General features: G+C 40.8%; 1 protein-coding gene across 1 annotated transcript in view; it reads left to right on the forward strand.

The window, feature by feature from the left end:
• Positions 1-22,170, forward strand: part of LOC109288320 (myocardial zonula adherens protein-like) — a 114,671-nt gene that overhangs the window by 86,394 nt on the left and 6,107 nt on the right. The window contains exons 11-12 of the mRNA XM_019503828.1: positions 5,392-5,475; positions 6,056-6,156. Coding sequence (XP_019359373.1) covers positions 5,392-5,475; positions 6,056-6,156 — 185 coding nt within the window. The remainder of the gene's footprint in view (positions 1-5,391; positions 5,476-6,055; positions 6,157-22,170) is intronic.

Raw genomic sequence — 22,170 nt, forward strand, 5'->3', positions numbered from 1 at the left:
CTGGGGAGAGCCCGGTGCAGCCTCTGGCTCCAGCCTGCAGCGGCAGCCCACCTTCAACCTGCACACGGATCCAGGGACACATCCCCATGCTTCCCCTGAGGGTGCACGCAGCGGCAGGACCTGCCACTCCCTCTGCTGTTCCTCGGATGAGCTGCAGCTCTGTCCCCCACCCTGATGGGCAGTGCCTGCTCCAGCTCCACTTCCTCCCTCACCGCAGGGACTTTGATCTGCCCCCATTCCTCGACCCCGTCAGAGACTCACTGGTTGAACATTGTTAATTAAGCTGCCAGGCTGCACTCCTGGCTGAGTGCATGCTGCAGCTGTGTATATGCCTACAGCATTTATCAGCAACATTATTGGCCACATCAGCCAAAAAAAGGTGATTGATGCTAATGTCAATTTTCCCTTTATTGGTGCTGATATGATAGGACCGATGTATAGGTACACCTCTAATTTGAGTAGATGAGAATAGATCTAAACTTGGTGTATGAGTTCTGGTTTAATTACAGTAGCTGTATTTCTTTGTACTTGACAATGGCAAATATAACTAGCTTCTTTGTTCAATCTGAACTTTTATGATCTAAAACAGGGGTTGGCAAAATATAGCCTGTGGGCCAGGTCTGGCCTGGCAACTGATTGGATGCAGCATATAAGTGGGCACTCACCAATTGATTGCATCTCACCTGTGGCTGCTCCCACAGTGCTCTACTTGAGCCTGAGCCTTGCCCATTCTTGCCTGGGCAGCTTGAGCTGCTTTTCCACCCACAGCCACCCTGCGCCCACTAGACAGCTCCATTGTGGCCAGTGCATACAGCTTCCCAGGAAAACGTGTTACTGCAGCCACCCAGGTACTGCTCAGCTTCCCTGCCTCCAGCGACGACTCCTCGTCCTGCCCCTGCTGCACCACTCTGGTCAGCAGGTAACACAGGGAAGCCAGGGGGATGCATGCCAGGCAGCAGATGCTGCAGCCAGGTGGCTCCTGTCCCAGTGCATGGAGCTCTAGCTCCAGCTCCTGACTGCCTTCTGCCAGTACCTGAATGGCTGCAGCCTCACCTGGAGCAGCTGCTGGGAAGCTCTGCGTACTGGGTGGGGCCAGGAGCATAGTACAGGCTTCCTGAGATGGAAACAGGTGGGACTCGGCCCCATGTGGAATGCTGTGGGCTGGATGGGGCAGGGGGGCAAACTACACCTGCACTCCCCAGGCAAGCTCTGCTCCATGTATCCCCCTGTCCTGCCCTCCTTGTACCCCCAGGCAGTTCCTGGGACCTCGTGTGTCGGCAGTCTCCCACACACACGTGCACATCCACACCCTGCATGTACCCCCCTCCCCCACCTGACATGGAATATACAAAAGTAAGGCTTTAATTTGAGCTATTATACAATTGTCTCTATACATTACTCAAAAAAAAAATCGGGACAAAATTTATTTTTTGTAATGAAATTAAAATATGTTAAAGCAGATGTTTGATTCTTAGTATACGATTCATTTTTTATCTGTAACTTGTTAAAATGGTATCTTCTGAAAGATTTTTGTATGTGCAGCCTTCAACAGCTCACCAAAACTTGTTAAGTGGCCCTCCAGCTGAAATAATTCCTACCCTTGATATATCAAGTCTTTGAATTATATTCGCCCTATGTAATCTAATCAATTTAAGCTGTTATGAAAGGCAAAGGTAAGACCTTTGGCTCTTGAAAAGCATGTATAATAAGAAAGCTAATACAAATAAAACCATCTTGGATTTGCAAATTAATTTAAAAATCAGAATGGGGACTAAGGGTATGGTATAATATCTCCAGTAATAAGATTGGCTCCTGTAAGAACTAAACTTTCTTTTGATTTTGCACAGCTGTACTTAGTTTCAAGCTTCTGCTCTCCCTATGCATACAGATTTTTTCTGAAGTGATTTCCTTCTCTGCATGGCAGGAGAACAGAATATTAATACAAAATACCTAAAAGAATATTGTATCTTTAAGTATTCACTTTTCAAAACGGGGAAGTTTGAACCACTTTTTAAGAAAAACACTGGCTAGTACTTAATTATAGTAAGACTATTAAACACAGCAGGAATGAAGTACTAAAATCAGTAACTGTCAAGCTTCGGTACATACTACAAAAGTTACTTTTACTATGAAAATATGAAATTTAAAATGATCACTTGGGACTGTCACTAAAGACTGAATTAATGATTTTCTATTTTAACCAGAAAGGATCTATTTATACAGGAAGAAAAAGAGCAAAAGCCCAAATTGAAAAACATCCCTGTTAATTTAACAGAAATGCAAAATTGCAGCATTTTTCACTGCAGTGTATTATTACTCATTACTGTTTAGCTCAAACATACTGTGTGAAACTTACTGGAAAAAGGCCAACTGGCTTGGCACCTTGTCAAATGAAACATTAATTCAAAATAAATTATTAAAAATACAAATTGGGCACAGCACTTTTATTAAGATAAATACAGTTGAGGGTTGTATCTTTTTTATTGCTGTCTTCACAAATCTTATGCTTTTATTTCTTTTTTTGATTCTTGTGCATTTCATTTTAATTTTTTCCAACTCTTTCACTTCAGACTGATATTTTGTTTTTCTGCACTTATTTCATGCTGGTTTACTGTAGATTTTTTTGTGATATTGATGGATACTGTTTTTAATGTTTTACTTGAACATTTTCAGATTCTTTAACTTCATCTTTTATTGAGATTTTATTTTTATTTATCATTACCTTCAGATATGCCAGAGAATTAGATGAATAATGTGTGGGGGCGGGGGTTAAGAAACTCTTTGAATAAAATTTTAAAGGTTAATTTTTGAAGACATTTAATGAAAGATTAAATGGAGGCAATTGGAAACTGAGTTTTGCTCATGTTGAAAAAATTGGAAATGTGTACAAAATAAATGAAAATACTGGATTTAAAAAATATTTCAGGTTTAATAACTTGGTGGTTCTAGCAGTGTAAAGCTTGTCAGCCTCCTTTCACCTGCGTGCTTTGGGAATACTAAACCCTTTAGAAAAAGCAATTAAATTAGCTTGAAACTAAATTTGAAAAATTATTTCAATATGATTAATGACTAGGAAAAGCTAAGCGATGTCATTTTTGTTCTTTAAGGGATAAGGTAAAGTACTAATAACAGGTTAACTTTATGCACTGTTGTATACAACTGTGTAAATGCAATACTTAGCTTGCAAATGCTGTAAAGCAATATGAGGCTTGCCAGCACGGTACTTGCAGCTCTCCAGAGCTGAAGCCCCACCCACTTCTCTGCTTTGGGACTGCTGGCTCAGGCGCCGGGCTCCCAGGGCTAAGGCTGCATCTGTGTTGCTTACGCCAGGGCACGCTCCCCACGAGGAAAGCCAGAGTGGTTTGGTGCCGCAGTGGCAGGAGCTCAATCCTGTGGCCAGCTCCCAGCTCCTAAACATTAAACTGGAGAAGTAGGCAGAGCTCTGCAGCTCTTGACCTTCAGTGGAGGACCAGATGTGGCTCCCAGGATGAGTAACTCTGGCCACCCCTGCTATAAAGGACCATTGCTTAATTTATTTTGTATTGAAATTTTGAAACAATCAATTCACTTATATAAAAACCATTGTTTAGGCCTGAAAGTTAAGCATTTCAAAAATCTGAACATGTTAATCTGGGGCAAAGGAGTAATTCATATACAAAGGGTATACTTTTGAGTAGAGCAGTTGTGATTTTATTTTTAGATTGTAGCAGCTTATGGAAAGTGTTCAAGTATCACTTGCTTCCTGTGCACAGTAAATACTGAAAACGTTGATTTCTGTTGCTCTCTAGGCACCCTTCAGATTCCTCTGCTTTAAGCTATGCTTTAAGTTATTAGAAACTAATAACGTCTATTCCAGACCAGTTACAACATTTTAGCCATGTTGTAGAGGACATGGCTAAAGGCACCGATTTGTTGTTAAGGTACTGATTCTCAACCTGGGGTATTGTGGCACCCTGGGGTGCCTTAAGATCCTTTCAAAGATGCTGTGGGGTACCACACAATGTTAGCACTGTTAGGAATGCAAACATGATTTACAAGATCACCCCACAGTTTTCAAACAGGAATCTGTTGTGTTAAAAACATTTTGACCTTTGTGGACTTTGAGTTCTATGCAACAGAAGAATAAAAAAGTGATAACTAAGAGTTTGCATTTTCTAAAGGGTGCCTCAAGTTTAAAAAGGGTGAGAATCCCTGTTTTAAGTCTGTCAGGTCTGCTATAGTACCACAATTTAATTTGAATCTGCTCCTGAACAGTATAGATTCTGTAATGTAGATGGAAACAACTTGCTTTTGCCCATCCCGGGTTCTGTATGTTTTCATGCCGATTCTCATATTTGAAATGATCTCCCAACACCTATGCTGCTCTAGAGCCCTCAGTGCTCATTTCTTCACTAATCTTCTCAGTCCCCCTCTCACCCGATTCTAAAGGTATTATGCTAGTTTTATCAACCTCCACAATATGCTCTAATTTTGGAACAAAGTACTTTTGTCCTTTCGTTGTTATAAAGCTGTTATGTGCCCCTACAGGGGTAGGAAGAAGAATGATGGATATGCAGGGGGATACGAAGAGGAGGCAGTGGTGGATTTCAGGGGCTACTTTGCACTAAATCAGTCTGCTGTACCATGAGAATGGCAACCAGGGAGCACTGAAATCCTGATCTTGCCTTTTCTGTGGCCATACCCTAGCCAGCAGATCACTGTTATTGTATAAGGCTGTCTGACATGTCTGATCCCAGTACCCAGGGAAGATTTTTCTGTAACCAGCTTTAAGACAACTTTTGCACACGTGGATTTATGCAAAGTTGCCCTAATGTAGGGAAAAATCTGAAGATATTAATATTGGCTTAAAATACTCAAGTTATTATAAATATTATTCCCTACAGAGCACAGGAAAATAATGAAATAAATTGTCAGCTGTATGACTGACTAACCTTTTTACTTTTATGTTATGACAAGCAATTGTTGGTAATGACCTCTGCTACTTGACCCAGTATGAAATGTAAAGGTTTTTCATGTAGAAATATTTTAATTTGCATGCTGTGCCAAGTAGCAAATTGGGATGGAAACTGAAGAGACTAAGTAACTGAGTTATGTCAGAGATTTGGGTAGAATCAAAATTCATACAATCAAAGTTCCTTCAGCTTTGTTACATATTGATGCGTTAGCTAGCTGTTACTTGAGTTTACATTTCCTATTCCAAAAAAATGAATTCTTAGAAGCCATGTTAGTACATGTATATGATTTTGCTATAAACCATGTTCATGTGTGCATGTAATCTTGGTATAAATCAGTGAATAATTTTAAATACAAGAATATACGGTGCTACCTGCGTTGAAATCTAGCGTGTTCTAGTTTTGCTTCTTTACCTGAATATTTTTTTTTTCTTCACAGATTGAAATGCTAAGAAAGAAGGTTCAGGAAAAGGAATTGTTTATAGTACAGCTCTTAGAAAGAATCTCTTTCTTAGAATGTGAGGTAAGTGCCTGAACTTGCAGTAGGCAAGGGAAGGATGTTTTGGTTGATATCTTTTACTGGACCAGCTTCATGGTTCAGATAGTTAGACAAGCTTTTGAATGCAAAGCAGTCTTTCTTGGGTTTGGAAAAGGAAGCAGCTACAGCACTAGACTTTTAGAGGCTAAAATTATTTTGATATGTTTTTAGAAGAACTGTTAGCACCAATGTTATCTGCTGTTTTCTTTATGTATATCTGCTGAGCATAGTTGCTGCTGTAATGTAGAGATATAGTTATGACATAATTTTATGAATGCATGTAATAAATAGTCTTCATGTTCACACCTTGAACTTCTGTAACAAACAGTTATTTACCAATATTATAGATGCAGTGAAAAAAAATCTAGGATTCCAAATCTAGGCTGTAGATTGATTTTTATATTTTTAGTCAATTTTATTGTTCAGAATTAAGGAAATTTCTAGTATTTTAAATAGGATTCTTGAAATTATTAACTGATGAAGAAAGCCTACTGCTCAATTTCATGTTTAATTAGGAATGTAGAATTTATCTTAAAGAGATAATTTGCAAATCCCTGTTTTCCAGAACAAAGAATTACAAGACAAGTTGGACTATTTAATGGAAACTCAGCAAAAGACTAATGTGGAAACCAGAGAGACTGGAGTAGGATGTGATTTTCCACTGAGGTATTGGGTATTCTACCAACTTTACCTTAAAGGGTTTTCTGCAGAAGTTTAGTTTAATCTGATAAGCTGCTTATTAGAAGTACTGGTAGAGTTTTGACAATAGGTTATAAAACATAATTGCTTAAGAAGGCATCTGCAGCCTAATAGTCAAGTATTTTTTTATTTGGTTGTCTATTTCTTTATAGCATACAGAATGGAAATAATATTTCCCTTTGACTACATTTCTGATAGCCACAGTGCACATCTCTTTTGGCAAAATGATGGGACATTGCAAACTGCTGGAGTATGCAAGTGCAAAAAGAAGAAAAAAGTGAATTAAGCAGAGTCCACTCCAGACTAAGATTTCCCAGTTACACAAACATAAAAGCATGTCTTGTGATGTCAAAGGGAAAGTTTATTAAAACTGGTGCTGACAATGCAACAGGACCTTCCCAGGGGTGATTTAAGTACTCTGGTGTGTGAGGCAGCATTAGAATTCAGTTGGTCCAATGGTCAAATTAACTCCATGTTTTATAAAACATGAAGTTGCCACGTTTCCTGTATGAGCATTGGGTAGCTAATATAGGAAATATCTTTTGTTACTTTTGACTATTGTGTGGTGTCAAAGCGCCTCTGAAATCCATTATAATTATAGTACATATTTTTTATGCCATGTGTGCACTGGTAGCCAAATTCTGTCCAAAAACCGACTAATACAGGCTCTGAGCATTGTTTTTGTGTTAAGAGCGGCCTCCCGAAGGCTGAGTAGCAGCAGTAGAGTTCTGTAACTGCTACAGCCCACATTAAGACTGCGGCAATTCTTATACATGCCCCCTGACTCAAAGCGGTAGAGTAGCCAGTGGGTAAGTGTTACCATTCTTCATTTACCTGTGTCCTGTGCACTGAGGTAACAGGTGGCCCAGAGGCCTTCAGGAATACAGACTTACACTCTTGGAATCTTGCCTAGAGGTGCTACCGCAGAGTCAGGTTAGTTGTACTGTAACCAGGGCTATGTATTTGCATTGAGGGTCTGGGGAGATGCAAATTGCTCCTAGCTATATAGTAAAAAGTGAAAGGTAATATTGTCCATGTGTAACAGAGCCACAGAGCTGGTTGAATTTTTAACAGGCAGAGGTGAACTAATCTTCTGCTATGCAGATCCTTTAGCTAGAACTTAGAAGAATGCAAATGATTCAGTAAACCATTATGTCGTATAACTATGGGACTTCTTAATATTTTAAAATAAACCAAATAATTATTTGCTTTGGCCTGGAGCACATTTGACTGGCACAGGTTATGTTATGAAGTTTCAAAGATGATACTCACCATGGCTGGTGACCCTTTTTTGTGATATCTTTGTGCCTCTTTGAATCTGAAAGCAGACTTTCTGTAGCTCTCCGATTTCTTGTTTTTGAGATTTATCTTTGACATCTGTTCAGGTTACATTTTGTGAAACTACATTTTACAGTTAGTAAGAATGCTCCCCTTCCACAACAGTAACAGCTGTATTGCTTGCTATTCTACTACAAGACCTCTGCTGATGCTCATTTCCCAAGCTTGCAAGCATATGACATGAGATTTTTAAATACTCTGAAGGATGCTTTGATAAGGTTTTTGAAGGGTATCAGATGCATGCTGTAGGTTAAAAATAGATTCACTGCATGAGTTTTCAGTGCTAGTATTAATAATAACCTCCAAAATAAGAGTTCTTTGCAGTGAAGTTCACTCTCCTACTGACTGAATGTGTACCTCAAACAAATGCATTGATCCTGGAGAATTGACAGAAAAACCTCTGCTTTTTCTCATGTCTTAATAGCACAGGCATCAGCAGAAGAAGTTTTCCTGAAATTTCAAGGCCTGTGAGGATGTACACTCCATTCAAGAGAGTCTTGGAGCATACAGTGAAGAACAGTACATTTTAACCATACTAGTGAATGTATTTCTTACAAAGGAGTAAATATCTGAAGCTTGCAGTCTGAAAAGAATGAATCTAATCAGCCCTAGAGAAGAACAACAACTTCATAGCTGAAGTTGCTACTGACACTAGCTTTTTGCATGAGGGTATATGTGAAGGGGACTGAATGAGCTACCAGTCTGTATTGCTTCTTAAGAAGCTATGTAGTGCAGTATCTGTTATTTCAAGTACTTTTTAGATGAGACTATTTATGAAGTTGTACAGTTTTTCTGATGGTGTATTGCAATTCTGTTTGTAAAATGAAGCTTTAATTTATTATTTTATTTTCACTCTAAAATAATTAGGTGTAGAATCTATAATTGTTTTGGGAAAGGGCATCAATTCGAATGCTATCACTTTCATCAGTGAGAGGACTACCTGTTAAAGAGCTCTATTCACCCAGCCAGGGTGTACTGGTATTAACATTCTTTTGAAGACAGCTTATGGTGAGGTAGCCTCATAATACTGGTAACCTTTAAAGAATGTGATCTGCAAATACTTGCTAGTGAATGTGTTGCTTACTACTCAGAATAGTAAGCATTCAGGCTGCCTCAGTGCTTTGCTGGATTAAGACCTTAATTGATGCTACCTTGAGTTGTAACCAACACATTCACAACTAAATATAGGATCAGTAGCAAATCTTGTAGTGAAGGCCCTATCATGGGTCATTCTTAGTCCATTTTGCCCCAGAAGGGGGAATGAACTGTAACAACAAAGATTTGCTTTCCATGGGCAGCAGTTGCAGGTTTATTCTCTTACCTGTTGTAGGGTTTTGATCCCAATTACTGTTTCTTTGGAAAGATTTATTGTCACATGCCCAACTTCAGTGTACTGGCAGAAACAATTGCATCTACTTGTGAATACCTGGATATTTTTCATGTTTTATTTGTAACTTCATAAGAAAACATTACACTTTTAGTTCCAAATGATGCCTTCTTATAGCTCTATTAAAAGGAGTAAAGACATAATTTTACAAAACAGCTAGTGCTGCATTTGTTTTTTAAAAAGTATTTTGTATTGAGGTACGTATCATTGTGGTAATGTTTGTTGAACAATTAATTTTACAACCAGAAGATGCTAGTTGTACCTTAAAACTTCACAAAATGAATGTTTCCCTCAACCTTTACAATGCTTTTTATAATCAGCACCTATGGCAGGAATATAGTTAGTAATTAGTGTTCTTATTGAAATAATCAATGGTCTACCCCTCAGAAACCCCTTGCTTACTCTTACGGCATTTTACATTTTTGAATGTTTGTTTAACAACGCTTATTTTTATTTATCCTGAAGCTACACTATTTAACTGGGAAATAAGAGTGTTTCAGAAGACAGTTTCACAAGTGCCTGAGTTGATATAGCAACTTTGAAATGCTTTACTTTACACAATTAAGGTTCTTGCAACCAAAGCAGGGGAATAGAATATAAATCAGGACCCAATCCTGCCTGATCCTATGTGCTGTGTTACACCTCAGTATAATTTTTTTCTCTCATTTACCTGGACTTTGACTCCTAAGCCATTACAAAAGTTTGTTCTTAGTTTCTGAAAAGTAAAGCCCGATCCTATCTATTCTGTTACCTGCAAAATTCAAAGAATATTTTTCAGTCCAAAAAGCAAAGACATGAGTTAATTCAAACACAATTTAATATCTCCGTATTTGATTATAATTTCCATTGTTATAGAATTTGTTATTTCATTCTTTAAAAAGCAAAAAAAAAAACCCCAAGGAAAACCCAAAACTTAAACTTTGCTGAATAAATGTTACTTCCTTTGAAAGGAAAATCTGATTTTTGGGATTGAGGGACAAATTATTATAAAATTTAACCTATTTAATAAATGGGTCTACATACGTCAGACAGTCATCCAGGTGCAAGGGAAGATTTTTAAAACTCTGCTTAGAGTAAAAAGGTGAAGTGCTGCCCCAGTTGATGTGCTGGGTCATGTTAGATAGTAAGGGTAACACCAAAACCCATCTTAAAACTGTTTCTCTTAGTGAAGAGACACAGAATCTCTCCTTTGGAAAAGCACCAAAGGGCAGCTACCCTGAATACAGGGGATTATACTCTTTAAAAGAGGTTGCTTTCTACAGGCCCCTGAAATGAGGCATTGCTTTTAAACTCAGAATGAGGGTAAATGTGACCAAATGTTATATGGTTGCACATCTTCAAAACAAACAGAGTAAGGGAAGTTGTGGTTTTTACTTTAAGTGGAGAATTCCATGAATGAAGTGCTGATGTTTTAGATGCGTCATCCTGAAAATGTAACTGGACTATAACCTAATAATTCCCAGATGGTTTGAAGCTTGTCAGAATTATAAGTTAGAATTTGTTGAAGGTAAATTATTGGTAGAATATTAAAATATACAAACTACTACAAAGATTATAGGGAATGACTTTGCTTACCCAATGCAAATATGACATGCTGGCCTAGTGCATGTTATCATGACTCCCTCTAGTGCTATGTATCTGTAACTTCAGATTACTTAATAGCTCATTCTCCTGAGCTGAAAGATTTTAGGATTGATTCCCCCCTCTTGATTCTGGTGCCTGTCTTGAGTATGCAGCTACGTTTCATTATAATGAGTACCTCTTACCATCTTAGATGTCAAGATGGCATCACTAGGCCTCGAGGAATTTGTGTTGATCCTGTAATGAGGTTGGTTTATAATAATGGAAACTAACACTGGACTTTCAGGTGTTTGTATGAAGTGCAGGTTAAAAGATGAGGGAAAAGGGCACCATTATAACAACAAGTTAACCTTAAACTTTAATTATTTTAATATAAATACAACTGGAGCCAATGCAGTTACACAGGCTAGGGTTCAGAAACAATGAGCAAATATTACAAGTTTTGTGTGGCAAATAGCATGTGAATAGGGACAGTGAGGGGGACTGGAAGAGTATTTTAATATGGATTTCAAAAGGAAATTGAACATGCTTTCAAAAGGCTCAAAAGAACCTCTTGAGGAAAGGCTGTGCAAGTCTCATTAATTCTGAGCGTAGAAAAAGTTTATCCTCTGAAGCTGACAAACCACTAAAACTGCAAAATAGTAAGTGGAATTTGATTCTTTCCTGTAGAAAGTAAATAAATAGTAAATTATCTTATAGAGTATGATGACACCTGGGTTTCATTTCAGAGGAAGACTGAAAAAAAACTATTCCTTAGTTAAAAAATCCTGATTGGTGATACATTGCCAAAAAATCACTGATAGAGACAAGAGTGTTTTTTATAATTTAATTTTGTAGCTATGTGTCTACTGTTTGGTCTTGGCTTGGGGATGTATGGAAGTAGGATAAGGAGAGAGAAAATACACTTATAAAATACAATGTATCATGCCTTGTTGAAAAGTTTAGGACTGAATCCTCAGCTTGTGTAAATTTAGCATTCCTCCATTTAGTCAAAGTGTAAAAATGTTTTTGCAATTTAGTATAACTTTTGTCAACTTTAGATTTAATGAGTTTCGTTGTTCTGGATTAGTCAGCAGGAACCACAGAGTTAGGTCACATAAAATGCATGGTGTATTTAAAGAATAAATTATGTGTAATTTTACACTGTCGTGATAAGTGTCTAAAGCTCATGTTCTTCTGTAATTTAATTCCAGAATGTTAACTCTGTATTTAACCTTGAATTTGGGATGTAACTCGCATAATATGGTGTATAAAGAATAAGGTTCCATTGTATATTTTATTATATATTGTATGTAGGATTTGGAAGAAATAAGCTGTAATAAATATTAAGCACATGTTTTCTAATGAATGTTGTTGTTCTGCTTTAAGATGAATTTACTCTAAAAATCATAGAGACAGCTTAATCCTATGAATTTTTGTAGGGTCAAAACATATGAATTTGGAAGTGATTTGTCTGACTCTTCAACTTTCTTCTCAGTGTTTCCTTTGGCAGATACTCTCTTGAGAACCAGGAAGACACTCCCTTGTTAAGACTGTTCTGGAGCCAAATAACAAAAAAAGTTGAAGATCACTCGGGGGCAGGATAGGAAAGGTAGAACCATTGGTTTATTTTGGATAAACAAGAATAGTGCACCTTTTATCTTTTGTCCCTCAAACAGCCTGTTTTGAAAACCAGCTACGGTCTAAAAACCATTCTACTATTTAAACCAGAGCTAGCTGTAGACACATGTCCAAATATATCGGGGATCATGATCCAGTGACTTCAGTAGAATTATACCACATCTCATAACTAGTTTTCATAACTAAAATTGCATTATCAATCAGAATTTATCTTAAGAAAACCACCTTTACATACAGTTAAGGAGTCTCACTTAGTTGAAGCAAGAAGAAAGATTAGAACCAAGGACTAACCAACACTAGCCATATATATATGCCCCCCACCACCCCATGCCTCTGGCTGAGGAGCCCCAGAAGTCCTGCCCCTCCCCATAGATTGACAGGTGGCCATCTGTCTATCTCTGGGGAGAGCTGGGACTTTGGGGCCCCTCAACCAATCTCTCCCCTTCCCCCCCCCCATGCCCCAGGATGTCAGGGCTTCCTACTCTCTTCTGTTTAGAGCTGCCTTTTCCCCCCTTCCCTGCCCCCAACTATCCCTCTGCCATTTTCTTGCTTTATCATGGTCCCCACACTTTTTTGTGAGGGACCTACCAAATTTGTAGTTTCTGTGAAATCATGAATTTGGTAAGTTCCTATGATGATCAACATTGTTTTGAGTTTACAATAATACTCAACTTAGGAAAGCAAAGGTTAATTGCTTAACTTAATGCTTTTACATATGTGTATTTCCAGTGCCTTTTGGTGTGCCTTGGACTTGGTTGTGGGAGAAGAGCTGGATAAAATATTAGTATCAGAAGTGTTTATTGCTTTAAAACTTTCATTAATTCTCTGGTGTTCATATTGCTGAGTTTTTTGGTTCCTAATATTTTAAAAGGGTGCTCCCCAAACTCTTCCTCAGCATGGCCCCTCATTCCCATGTCACCATTTGGGATGGGGACCCACAGTTTGGGAACAGCTGTTTTAAAACCTATTTTGAAGTTGTTATGGGTGGATGGGTGAAGTGGATAGAATGGAGTATACAAGCTGGCATAGTATGTGGCTTTTTTATAAGCCTGCAAGCTTATGCAGGGGGCTCTTCCATGACTGCAGGGACACACAGAAGCAGAGATGTGAACTACTCGGGTCTCTACTGCACACATCTAATTTTAAGAATATAAATAATTCCCATCACTGTTCTACAAAGCAATTTTTGCATCTGGGTAGTAAACATGTATGTTTAAGTGCATTGCTGGGTCATGCCCTCACCCCAAACATTAGCCCACTGGTGAAATTATAGGACAAGAAGATAATAAAAAAGTGGTGTTAAATAAAACATGGTAAATATGAAAATGATCAGAGGAAAAGAGCTTTATAGCAGATGATGAAGAAAAAAATAATTAAGAGCAAGTACTCAAATTATGCAATACTTACAAGCCTTTGAGTCCCTGCTCTGTAAAGGCAGAAGTGGCAACGAATGATATTTAATCATAATTATTCCCCAAGTGTATTAGGATAAAGCTATAGGTTTAAGGATCTGAGTGACTGATTACAGCTTTTTCTCTTTTTTTCTTTCTTTAAGAAAAATAAAACAATTCTATTATAAAACTGCACCTGCACCCTACTGACAAATTTGAGGTTTTCTTCAATTTCTCCAAATGGAATGAAAATATTCATTTAACATCTAACTGAAAATCATGTTTCACTCTGGTATTTTAGAAGAAAAAAACACTTTGTTTTCTTTTTGTTTGTTTGTTTTTGTTTCTAGGTTTTGAGTTTTCCCCCTTTACCTATTTTAGTTTAGCTCAAAGTGGTGTTTTTATATTGGTGTCTGAACCTGGGACTATCTCAATCTTTCTCTCTCTTCTGTTTTCTATTTGGGAATGGTTAAGAAAGTATGTGAAAACCATTTTTTTTTTTTCCCCACCACTCATATATTTTTTATCTCCATTTTTCCCCCCAGCAAAAATCAATTTTATCGGGAATTCTTGAAGAAAAAAAAAATCCCAATTATTTTTTAAAATTGTAACAAATCAGAACCGCAATCTGTATTGGTGACAGTGTGACCTAAACTACATACATGGCCATGACAAATAATAAACAGGAAAGGCAAAAAGTGGAGGTGGGGAGAAGGAGGGATAGAAGAGAAGTGTGCAAAGGGTAATAATTGCCAGAATATTCTAAAAAATCTTTCCAACCTATATTAAACTTCTCAAAGCAGTTATGTCTGCTTGTTTTTTCTCCGTGGATGCTGGTTGTTCTATTTCATTGTACCAGGACTGATAATAGGGTATGACCAAAATATGTAACCATGTAAGGCTTCCAATCCATTACATCTCCACCACATATGTGCTGGCACAATATGTACTTTTTTTTAAGTTTAGGGGGAGCCCAGTGAAGATGAAAATTATCTTTTGCTGTACAATTCTAAAATGAATTGTAGAAATCTGAATATTCTGAACTTTGGATTTCCACTGTGATTCTGTCATCTAGATACCCAAGTCTTGATTCCACTTGAGTCTTAAATTATTTGCATCAGGTCTGTTATATGATATTACATATTCATAGAGTGATGCCACAGAATGGGGAAGAGAAGCAAGTTTCAAAGCTAAAATTAGTACTGTATTTATTCAAATCCAAGACAAGGGCATTTTTTCCCCCTCATTCAACATGGGGAGGAAAAAAAAGGCTTGTCCTGGATTCCCGTACCAGCCTCGGGGCAGGTGGCAGCCACTGCTGTAGCTGTTGCCTGTGGTGGCCAGAAGCAGAGCCTGAGCTACTGCCACCACTGCTGCCTTCCCAGTATCAGGGCTGGGGTCAGAGCCACCACCATTGCCTGACTGTGGCCAGAGTTGGAGTTGCTGCCACCACTCCTGTTGCTACCACCCATAAGTGCCTGTTCAGTTTCCATCCATGCAGGAGAGTTAGCAGTTATATCGATCATCTAGAATAGTTGGGCTCACTTGGAAGGCACTGTGCTATTATCAAAGGCAGCTTCCATCCCCCAAGCCTGTTTCAACTAGTAGTTGCATCTTTTTTTTAAAATCAAAGATCAGGGCTTTCCCTTCAGAATCCTATTAAACAGTCTGTTGATTTTATCAAAATAGAACTGGTAGGTTATGTAATAGATAAATATTGCAAGGTGAGTTAATACATTTATTTTTAAAATAGTAATATGTTCCCACAAGGATATTGCCAAAAACCTCACATTTTGTAATACAATACTGGGAATCTTCTTAAAGGTTTGGTAGATACTAAAATATCCAAGAATGTTAATGTTACTGTCTAAATAAGGGATGTGCTCAGATTGCCACTTAACCTGTTATTTACTAAACAGTGTTATCTTTTAGAAGACAGAAACAGAAAAATAGTTTATGGAGAAAAAATGTTTTTGCTTTCCAAAAATCCAAATGAAATTTCACTTTTAGTTTTTGGTTTGTTTTTTTTGGGGGGGGGGTTATACCTTCATTGCTGTGGTCTTTTTGCTCTATGCCCTCAACACTAACTTTGTTATGTGAATAAAACCCTTTCATTTAGTACCTTTTACAAGTATGAAACATTCAAATACACAAGTATCTACTGTAATAGAATGACTGGTTTTATCAAATAACGCAGATGAGGAGGATGTATAATACCTAACCACTTCAAAGTCCAGGCTTCTATCCCTTTGCCCCGCCCCAATATTAAAAAGAATAATTTTCCTTTTTTTCTTCTTCGCTATGTTTTTTTTTTTTCCCTCTTCACCTTTTCATTAATTTTTTTTAACCAAAATAGCTGATTTTCTTCTCTGCCACTCTTACCTACATTTTCTTGTAGGTTCTATGATATTTACCATACACACAATACTGGATTGCATAGCAACTGGCATAAAACCACTGAGGAATAAATTACATTTGACTTCAGATATGACAGAGAACAGCCTATTGCTATTTATCAGCTTTTATTAGCTACCCCTCTTCCCCTGAGAGAGCGGTCAAAGTGAGGAGCATGGTGAAGTTTACTACATCAAAAAACAAAGGGACCAATTCTGTAAAGGAGCTCAGATAGGTGCTGAATGAAGTGTTCAAGAAAATACCATAGGGACAGAAGAAAAAGTATCTCCTTAGTGCAGAAGCAAAGTATCCAGTATAACACTGACTGTTTTTGAGAATTCAAATGCTGTACAACAGGGATTGTCAACCAGGAATCCACGTACCCCTAGGAGTACTTGGGAAGGCCCTAGGGCGTGTATGCAGGTGGGTAGGGGTGGAGCGCCACCACCCCGTGACGCTGCCTCTCAGAAGAAGGGCTGGAGTGGGGTAAGGGCAGCGATGCCCCTCTGAGGGCTGAACAGGTACCGCCTGGCTGGCTGGATGTGGGGGGACTTGCACATGGCAGCCGCCACCACCACCCTGCACTACCACTGTTCTATGTCTGGCTGCGTGTCCCACCCCCCCCAGCTCTGCATCTGGCCAACCAGACATACACTTACTAAAAGAGTCTGAAAACCCCTGCTGTACAACATAAAGATGGAATAAAAGCAAATGCACAAGATTAAGGATCCAGTCCTCGGAGTCAAGTAAACAAATCTTTCATATGGCATTAGATACCAACTTCCAAATCTATGACCCACTATCTGGTATTATTACTCACCATGTGGATGCCATCTGCCCTGTCTGGGCATTTGTAAAGACTGCAGGTTTCTGTTAAGTGCTGTGCTATTTCAAATGGCAAAATTTGATATCTTCCATGTTTCAGGGGTGTTGGTTGTAGCCATGTTGGTCTAAGGACATAGGCAGACAAGTTTTTTTGGGTACATGTGGTATCATTTATTAGACCAACTAAATAGTTGGAAAAAATTGTTTGTTGCAAGCTTTTAGGCACAAACACCCTTCTTCAGGCATGGGTAGAGTCTGCTGCAGTTTTGTGTCCTGAATGAAATAGAAGCCAATATGCAAAATGCAGGTCTGTGAAAATACAAATGCATGGCAGTGGAGAGAAAGGAAAGAAGAATTCCTCAAGAACTGCACCATCAAACACATGCTATACCCAAAATATATACTTGACATCTTCATCATTTGGACCCAAAACCTCCAATCTGATTGATTTCCATCACAAATTCAATCATCATCATCCCTCCATAAGATTCTCTCTTGAATACTCCAGCACCAGCAGTTCCTTTTTAGACACTGTGATCAATATCTAGAATGGTAAAATAAATTGCCATGTACAAGAAACCCACAGACCAACATGCATACCTGCATGGAACCAGCAATCGCCCCAAACACACCAATAAAACAGTAATATATGGCCAAGCTCTCCAATACCACCAAATCTGCAGTGAGGAGAACACCCACGATCATCACCTCACAAATGTCAAAAGAGTTTTCACTCAGCAAGGACTCTTCTCCAGAAAGATCTATCGCACTTTTGAAAGAGCCACCTGGATACCATGTGGAGAATTGCTGCAGTACAAAAAGAAAATCCTCACAAATCACACACCATTCATTATAACTTACCATCCCTCCTTGGAACATATACAGAAAATGTTCAAACAATTGCAACCCATACTAGAAAACTACCCAATTCTTAAAGAGATCTTCCCAGAACCACCCATCCTAGCCTTAACAAGCACTGAACCTCACCAATCTCATTGCCAGAAGCAGACTTCCTATGGCCAAAGGTACTTTGAATGGATCCAGACCATGCCAAGACAAGAAATGTAAAATCTGCCAAGGCATCTCTACCACTTCCACTATAACTATACCCCATAACAGAACCATCACCTTTCCTGGATCTTACATCTGCAACTCCAGAAATGTAATATAGTTCATCCAGTGCACTAAATGTATGTAGGAGAAACTGAACAACAGGTGTGTACCACAATGAATGAACGCTGAAAATCTATCAAAGGCAAAAATCCTCAATTATCTCTGGGTGCACATTCTCACAAGACAACCGCTGTCTCTCCAGTCTCTCTGTTCTAATCCTCAAATAGAATTTACAAAACTCCTTTCATTGATGAGCCTACAAACTTCATAAGTCTACTGGACACAAAAAAACCATGGACTAAATATAGACATTGGATTTATCGCACATTATAACCGGCCTGCCATCCAATAACCCCAGGTAACTTCTCTGTATTTCACCAGCTATGTTATATCACCAGGTCAACATTACCCGCCTTCTTCCCCCACCTCTACCTGTCTCGCACCTATTGTCTCCCATGGCCTCTAATCCTCACTACCACACATCTGCATTTTCAGAGACCTGCATTTTGCATATTGGCTTCTATTCCATCCAGGAGAACACAAAACAGCAGCAGACTCCCCCGATGACTGAAGAAGGGTGTTTGTGTCCAAAAGGTTGCAACAAACAATTTTTTCCAACTATTTAGTTGGTCTAATAAAAGATATCACATTCACCCAAAGAACCTTTTACTATTTGTTGGATACCACGTTCATACAGTGCACTGTCCAAGATGTTCATCTTGTAAAACTGTTGTTTTGAAACACCTGTATCCAGATTTCAGGCTGTTCAGCTGGACCTATGCTTCCCTGTCACGGTTGTGCCCAATGAAGGACTGGTTTGGTGTTGGGATAAAGCACTGTAGGAACAGTTCTGATCTTTCCCCTTCGTTGCTACCCACAGGTTGGGTTCAGCATCCCCAATCTCTTCCAGGAGTTTATGGGCTTCGTGTATAAATGGTTTATGACTTTTACGCCTTCATCTATTCAGGTCTTCAGCTAACGGTTGGTGGAGCAGGTGATTTTTGTCATCTCTTGCTTCTATTGCCAGTAATGATGTTAGGGTCTGTTATCTTATCACTTGGTCTAATGCCTGAGACTACGAGAAGTACATGTGTGTGTGTAAGTTGTGCAGAGTGTTATGTATCTGAGGGCACTACATATAGTGTCAAGGTTTTTAGTGTGGCAAGTATTAAGCCATACAAGAACACGGTATTCTGCTGGGGCATATACAGTGTGAGTAGAGGTGCACTGATACATTGGTCCCATATCAGATTGGCACCAATATGATGAAAATTGAGAGTATCAGCAATTAGCATTTTTTTTGTTTGATGTGGCTGATAAATGCTCTGTGTGTGTGTGTGTGCGCACGCGCGCGTGCGCGTGCGTATGCGCGCAGTCTCAGCACAGCAGGCAGGTAGCCAGGAACACGGCCCAGCAGCACAGAGAGCAGCTGGGTCTGGCTGATAAGTCTGTTATGGGAGAAGGGAAGGGGCATGGGGAGGGCAGATGGAGGCCTCCACAGTGAGGGAGGGAGTGGGGCTGGGGCTGGTGCTGGGGCAGGGGCAAGCACTGCTTGGGCAGGGCACAGGACAGAGCTGTGGCTCATCCAGGGGGCATGGGGAGGGGTGAGTGGCAGCTCCTGCCATAGCATGCACCCCAGGAGGGCATGGTAGGTGTGGGCCCCTGGATTTGCGCGTGGGGTGGGGTAGGCTGCCACTGCAGGTTGGGGGTAGGGGCAGTGCCAGGCTCTTCCCAGTGGGGGTAGGCACAACCCGGCTGCGCTTAAGGCAGGCAGCTGGGAGGGAAGGTTGGGGAGGCTAGAGCCACCTCAAAATTCACTGTAGTCCCCCCTCCCAGCAGCACCACTGTGCACCCCGAGTGCACCGCAGCCGTGCAGGCAACAGGACTGATTGGAACCCCTCACAAACTCATTTAACTTGGCTTTTCTCACCCAGATCATGGTATTTTTTTCATGGGTAGCTGCCTACTTGATTAATCTCATTTCCCCTGGCCCTCAGCTTTTCAAATCACCTTCCAGCTGAGCAAACAAAGGAGTGAGTAGCCATTTTAACATGCTTCCTCCCTCTGTCCCGCTGGGGTGGGCCCTCAGTTCATCCTGTTCATGAAACAACTGTTTTAACAATCTCTGGGAAATGTGTCTCTTTGCTATTACTTGGACCAAGAAGCCACAATTCAGATAGACTTTAAAAGACCCAACTCTACTGCCTGGGACATGCTGTTTAGCTAATGACTTTATTATTGTTTCTACTAGATGGAAACAACCTCTAAGACCCTTAATGTCCCAGCTCGTCCTTTGGCTATATTCTCTTCTATCTGTGGTCTTTTGTGTTTCTTCCCCACTTTTTTATGACTGTTTACATGTCTAGTTTTGCACAACTTATGATATGGAAGGTTCCACTCTGCACTACAAGGCCACAAAAGGGCAACCAGCTCTAACCTCTGCAACCTTGACCTAGAAGTAGCCTCCCATGTCCAGATTTGTGATGGATAAGGGAAAGTAGATCCAACCATCCGGCCTGACCCCATCTCAGCTTTACTCCTTGTACTGCCAAGCACCGCTTATATAGGGAAATATAAGGACCTGGTCCCTGTGATGTGCCACGGACTCGAGTGTGAACAGACACTCCTGATTTAACCCCTAAACAGCAGAGCCACACTTATCCTACTACTACATATGAGGAGCTGAAGACATGCAGCAGGGTTTGTCTTTAAAGAATCACGGCTTTGCCCATACTGCACTTTGTTGGTGACTGTTTTGATCTAAACCGACAGAAGTCATTCATGGTGCACGGGGCTCAAAGCAAGCACCTGCACCCTGTTCCAGTACTGTAGTTGCTAAGCTTTGGGAGTGGATGCAGTGGTGGTGGCAGTAATAGTAGTATCATCTGAAGCCATCTGGGCCTATCCTCATGAGATTCAGTTTATTGCTTGTCATGGGTAGATCCAGGATTTTGAAAAAGCAGGGTGCAGATGGTGTGGTGTATCATCACTTTGAACGCATTTTCCTCCAGTTAAAAAAGAAACTCAATGCTTTACTAACAGGCAGGGGGTGGGGAAGGCTAGCAATTTTTTATTCCGTTTCAGATCAAAGCAAAAATAAATATAACAGGCACTAAATTTGCTACTAGTTTACATCTATTAAAAAAAACAGAACAAACTAGGCAAAAGTTAGTCAAAATAGTGGAAAGATACTGTCATTAGTGCTATACCCATTATTGTTCAGGCCCCCTCTACAAGTTCAGGTAAAGGCATGACTGAGTCTAATGTGCGATCCGCACAATCACATTTCCTGCCATGCCGCGTGTGTGTGGTAGGAAGTGAGACTGTGAGATCATGCACTAGATCCAATTGTGCCTTATTGCGATGTAAGGCCAGCCTGATAGTGGGCTAAGGGGGCTTCCAGCCATAGAGGCCACATGCACCCAGGATCCACAGACCCCACAATGGGGCTCTGGGTCCCAGCTGTGCGAGTCAGAGCTGGGACCCAGAGACCTGTCAGCTGCAGGGTATCTCATCCCAAGGGTGCATGAGGCACAGCTGGGGCCTAGAGCCCCACTTGGGTCCATGGGTTTCCTGTGCCCTCCGGCTTGGGGATCCTGGAAGCTGCAATCCTCAAGGCTTGGGGGTTGCACCACTGGCCACAGGGGAGCCCCTGCCACACATACAAATTAAAGCTTGATAGCAACCAGCTCTACAGGTACATATTTGTGAGGACTAACTTTACAGCTGGCTAGAGCTTTGTATCCTGTGACAGCTACTTTGCAGGTGGAGCGGGTCTCCAGGCAACTGCAATGAACTCATTGAGTGCCAGAAAAGGGGAGTTGTGCAACACCAGAGACGCGTTGGCACGGGGCTCAGAGCAGACCTAAGAGGAAGGATCGGGGGGCTGTTCGCACCTCTGGAGTGGGGAGAGATTAGCAGGAATTGCGGGCGGTGAGGAGGGGGCTATGACACGAGCGGCAGCCGTGGGGAGGGGGCGGGGCGAATTGCCGCAGAGTCCTGCCCCGCCCTCGCGCCTTGGCACAACTGTGGCCCCTCGGCGCTGCCGTTGCTTCCGGAAACATGGCCGCTCTCTGCGGGCGGCGGAAGTCGGGAGCTGTGCGGCGGAGCCGGCTTCGGGTTGCTGTCCCCGTGACATGCGGCTTCGTCCCGCGGTATGTCGGCGCCGCCCGGCGGCAGCGGGGCCCTGCACGGCCGCGGCCTCCCGGAGCTGCGGGACATGCTGAGGCGCCAGCAGCGGCTGCTGGCGGACCGGTGAGCGCGGGGCGAGGCAGGGCAGGGCAGGGAGGCGCCCGGCTGCCGGGCCCTGGTCCACGGTGGGGGCGGCGCCCC

This window comes from Gavialis gangeticus, unplaced genomic scaffold (genome assembly GCF_001723915.1).
Source record: "Gavialis gangeticus isolate Ggan-Ray unplaced genomic scaffold, GavGan_comp1, whole genome shotgun sequence".
NCBI lineage: Eukaryota > Metazoa > Chordata > Crocodylia > Gavialidae > Gavialis > Gavialis gangeticus.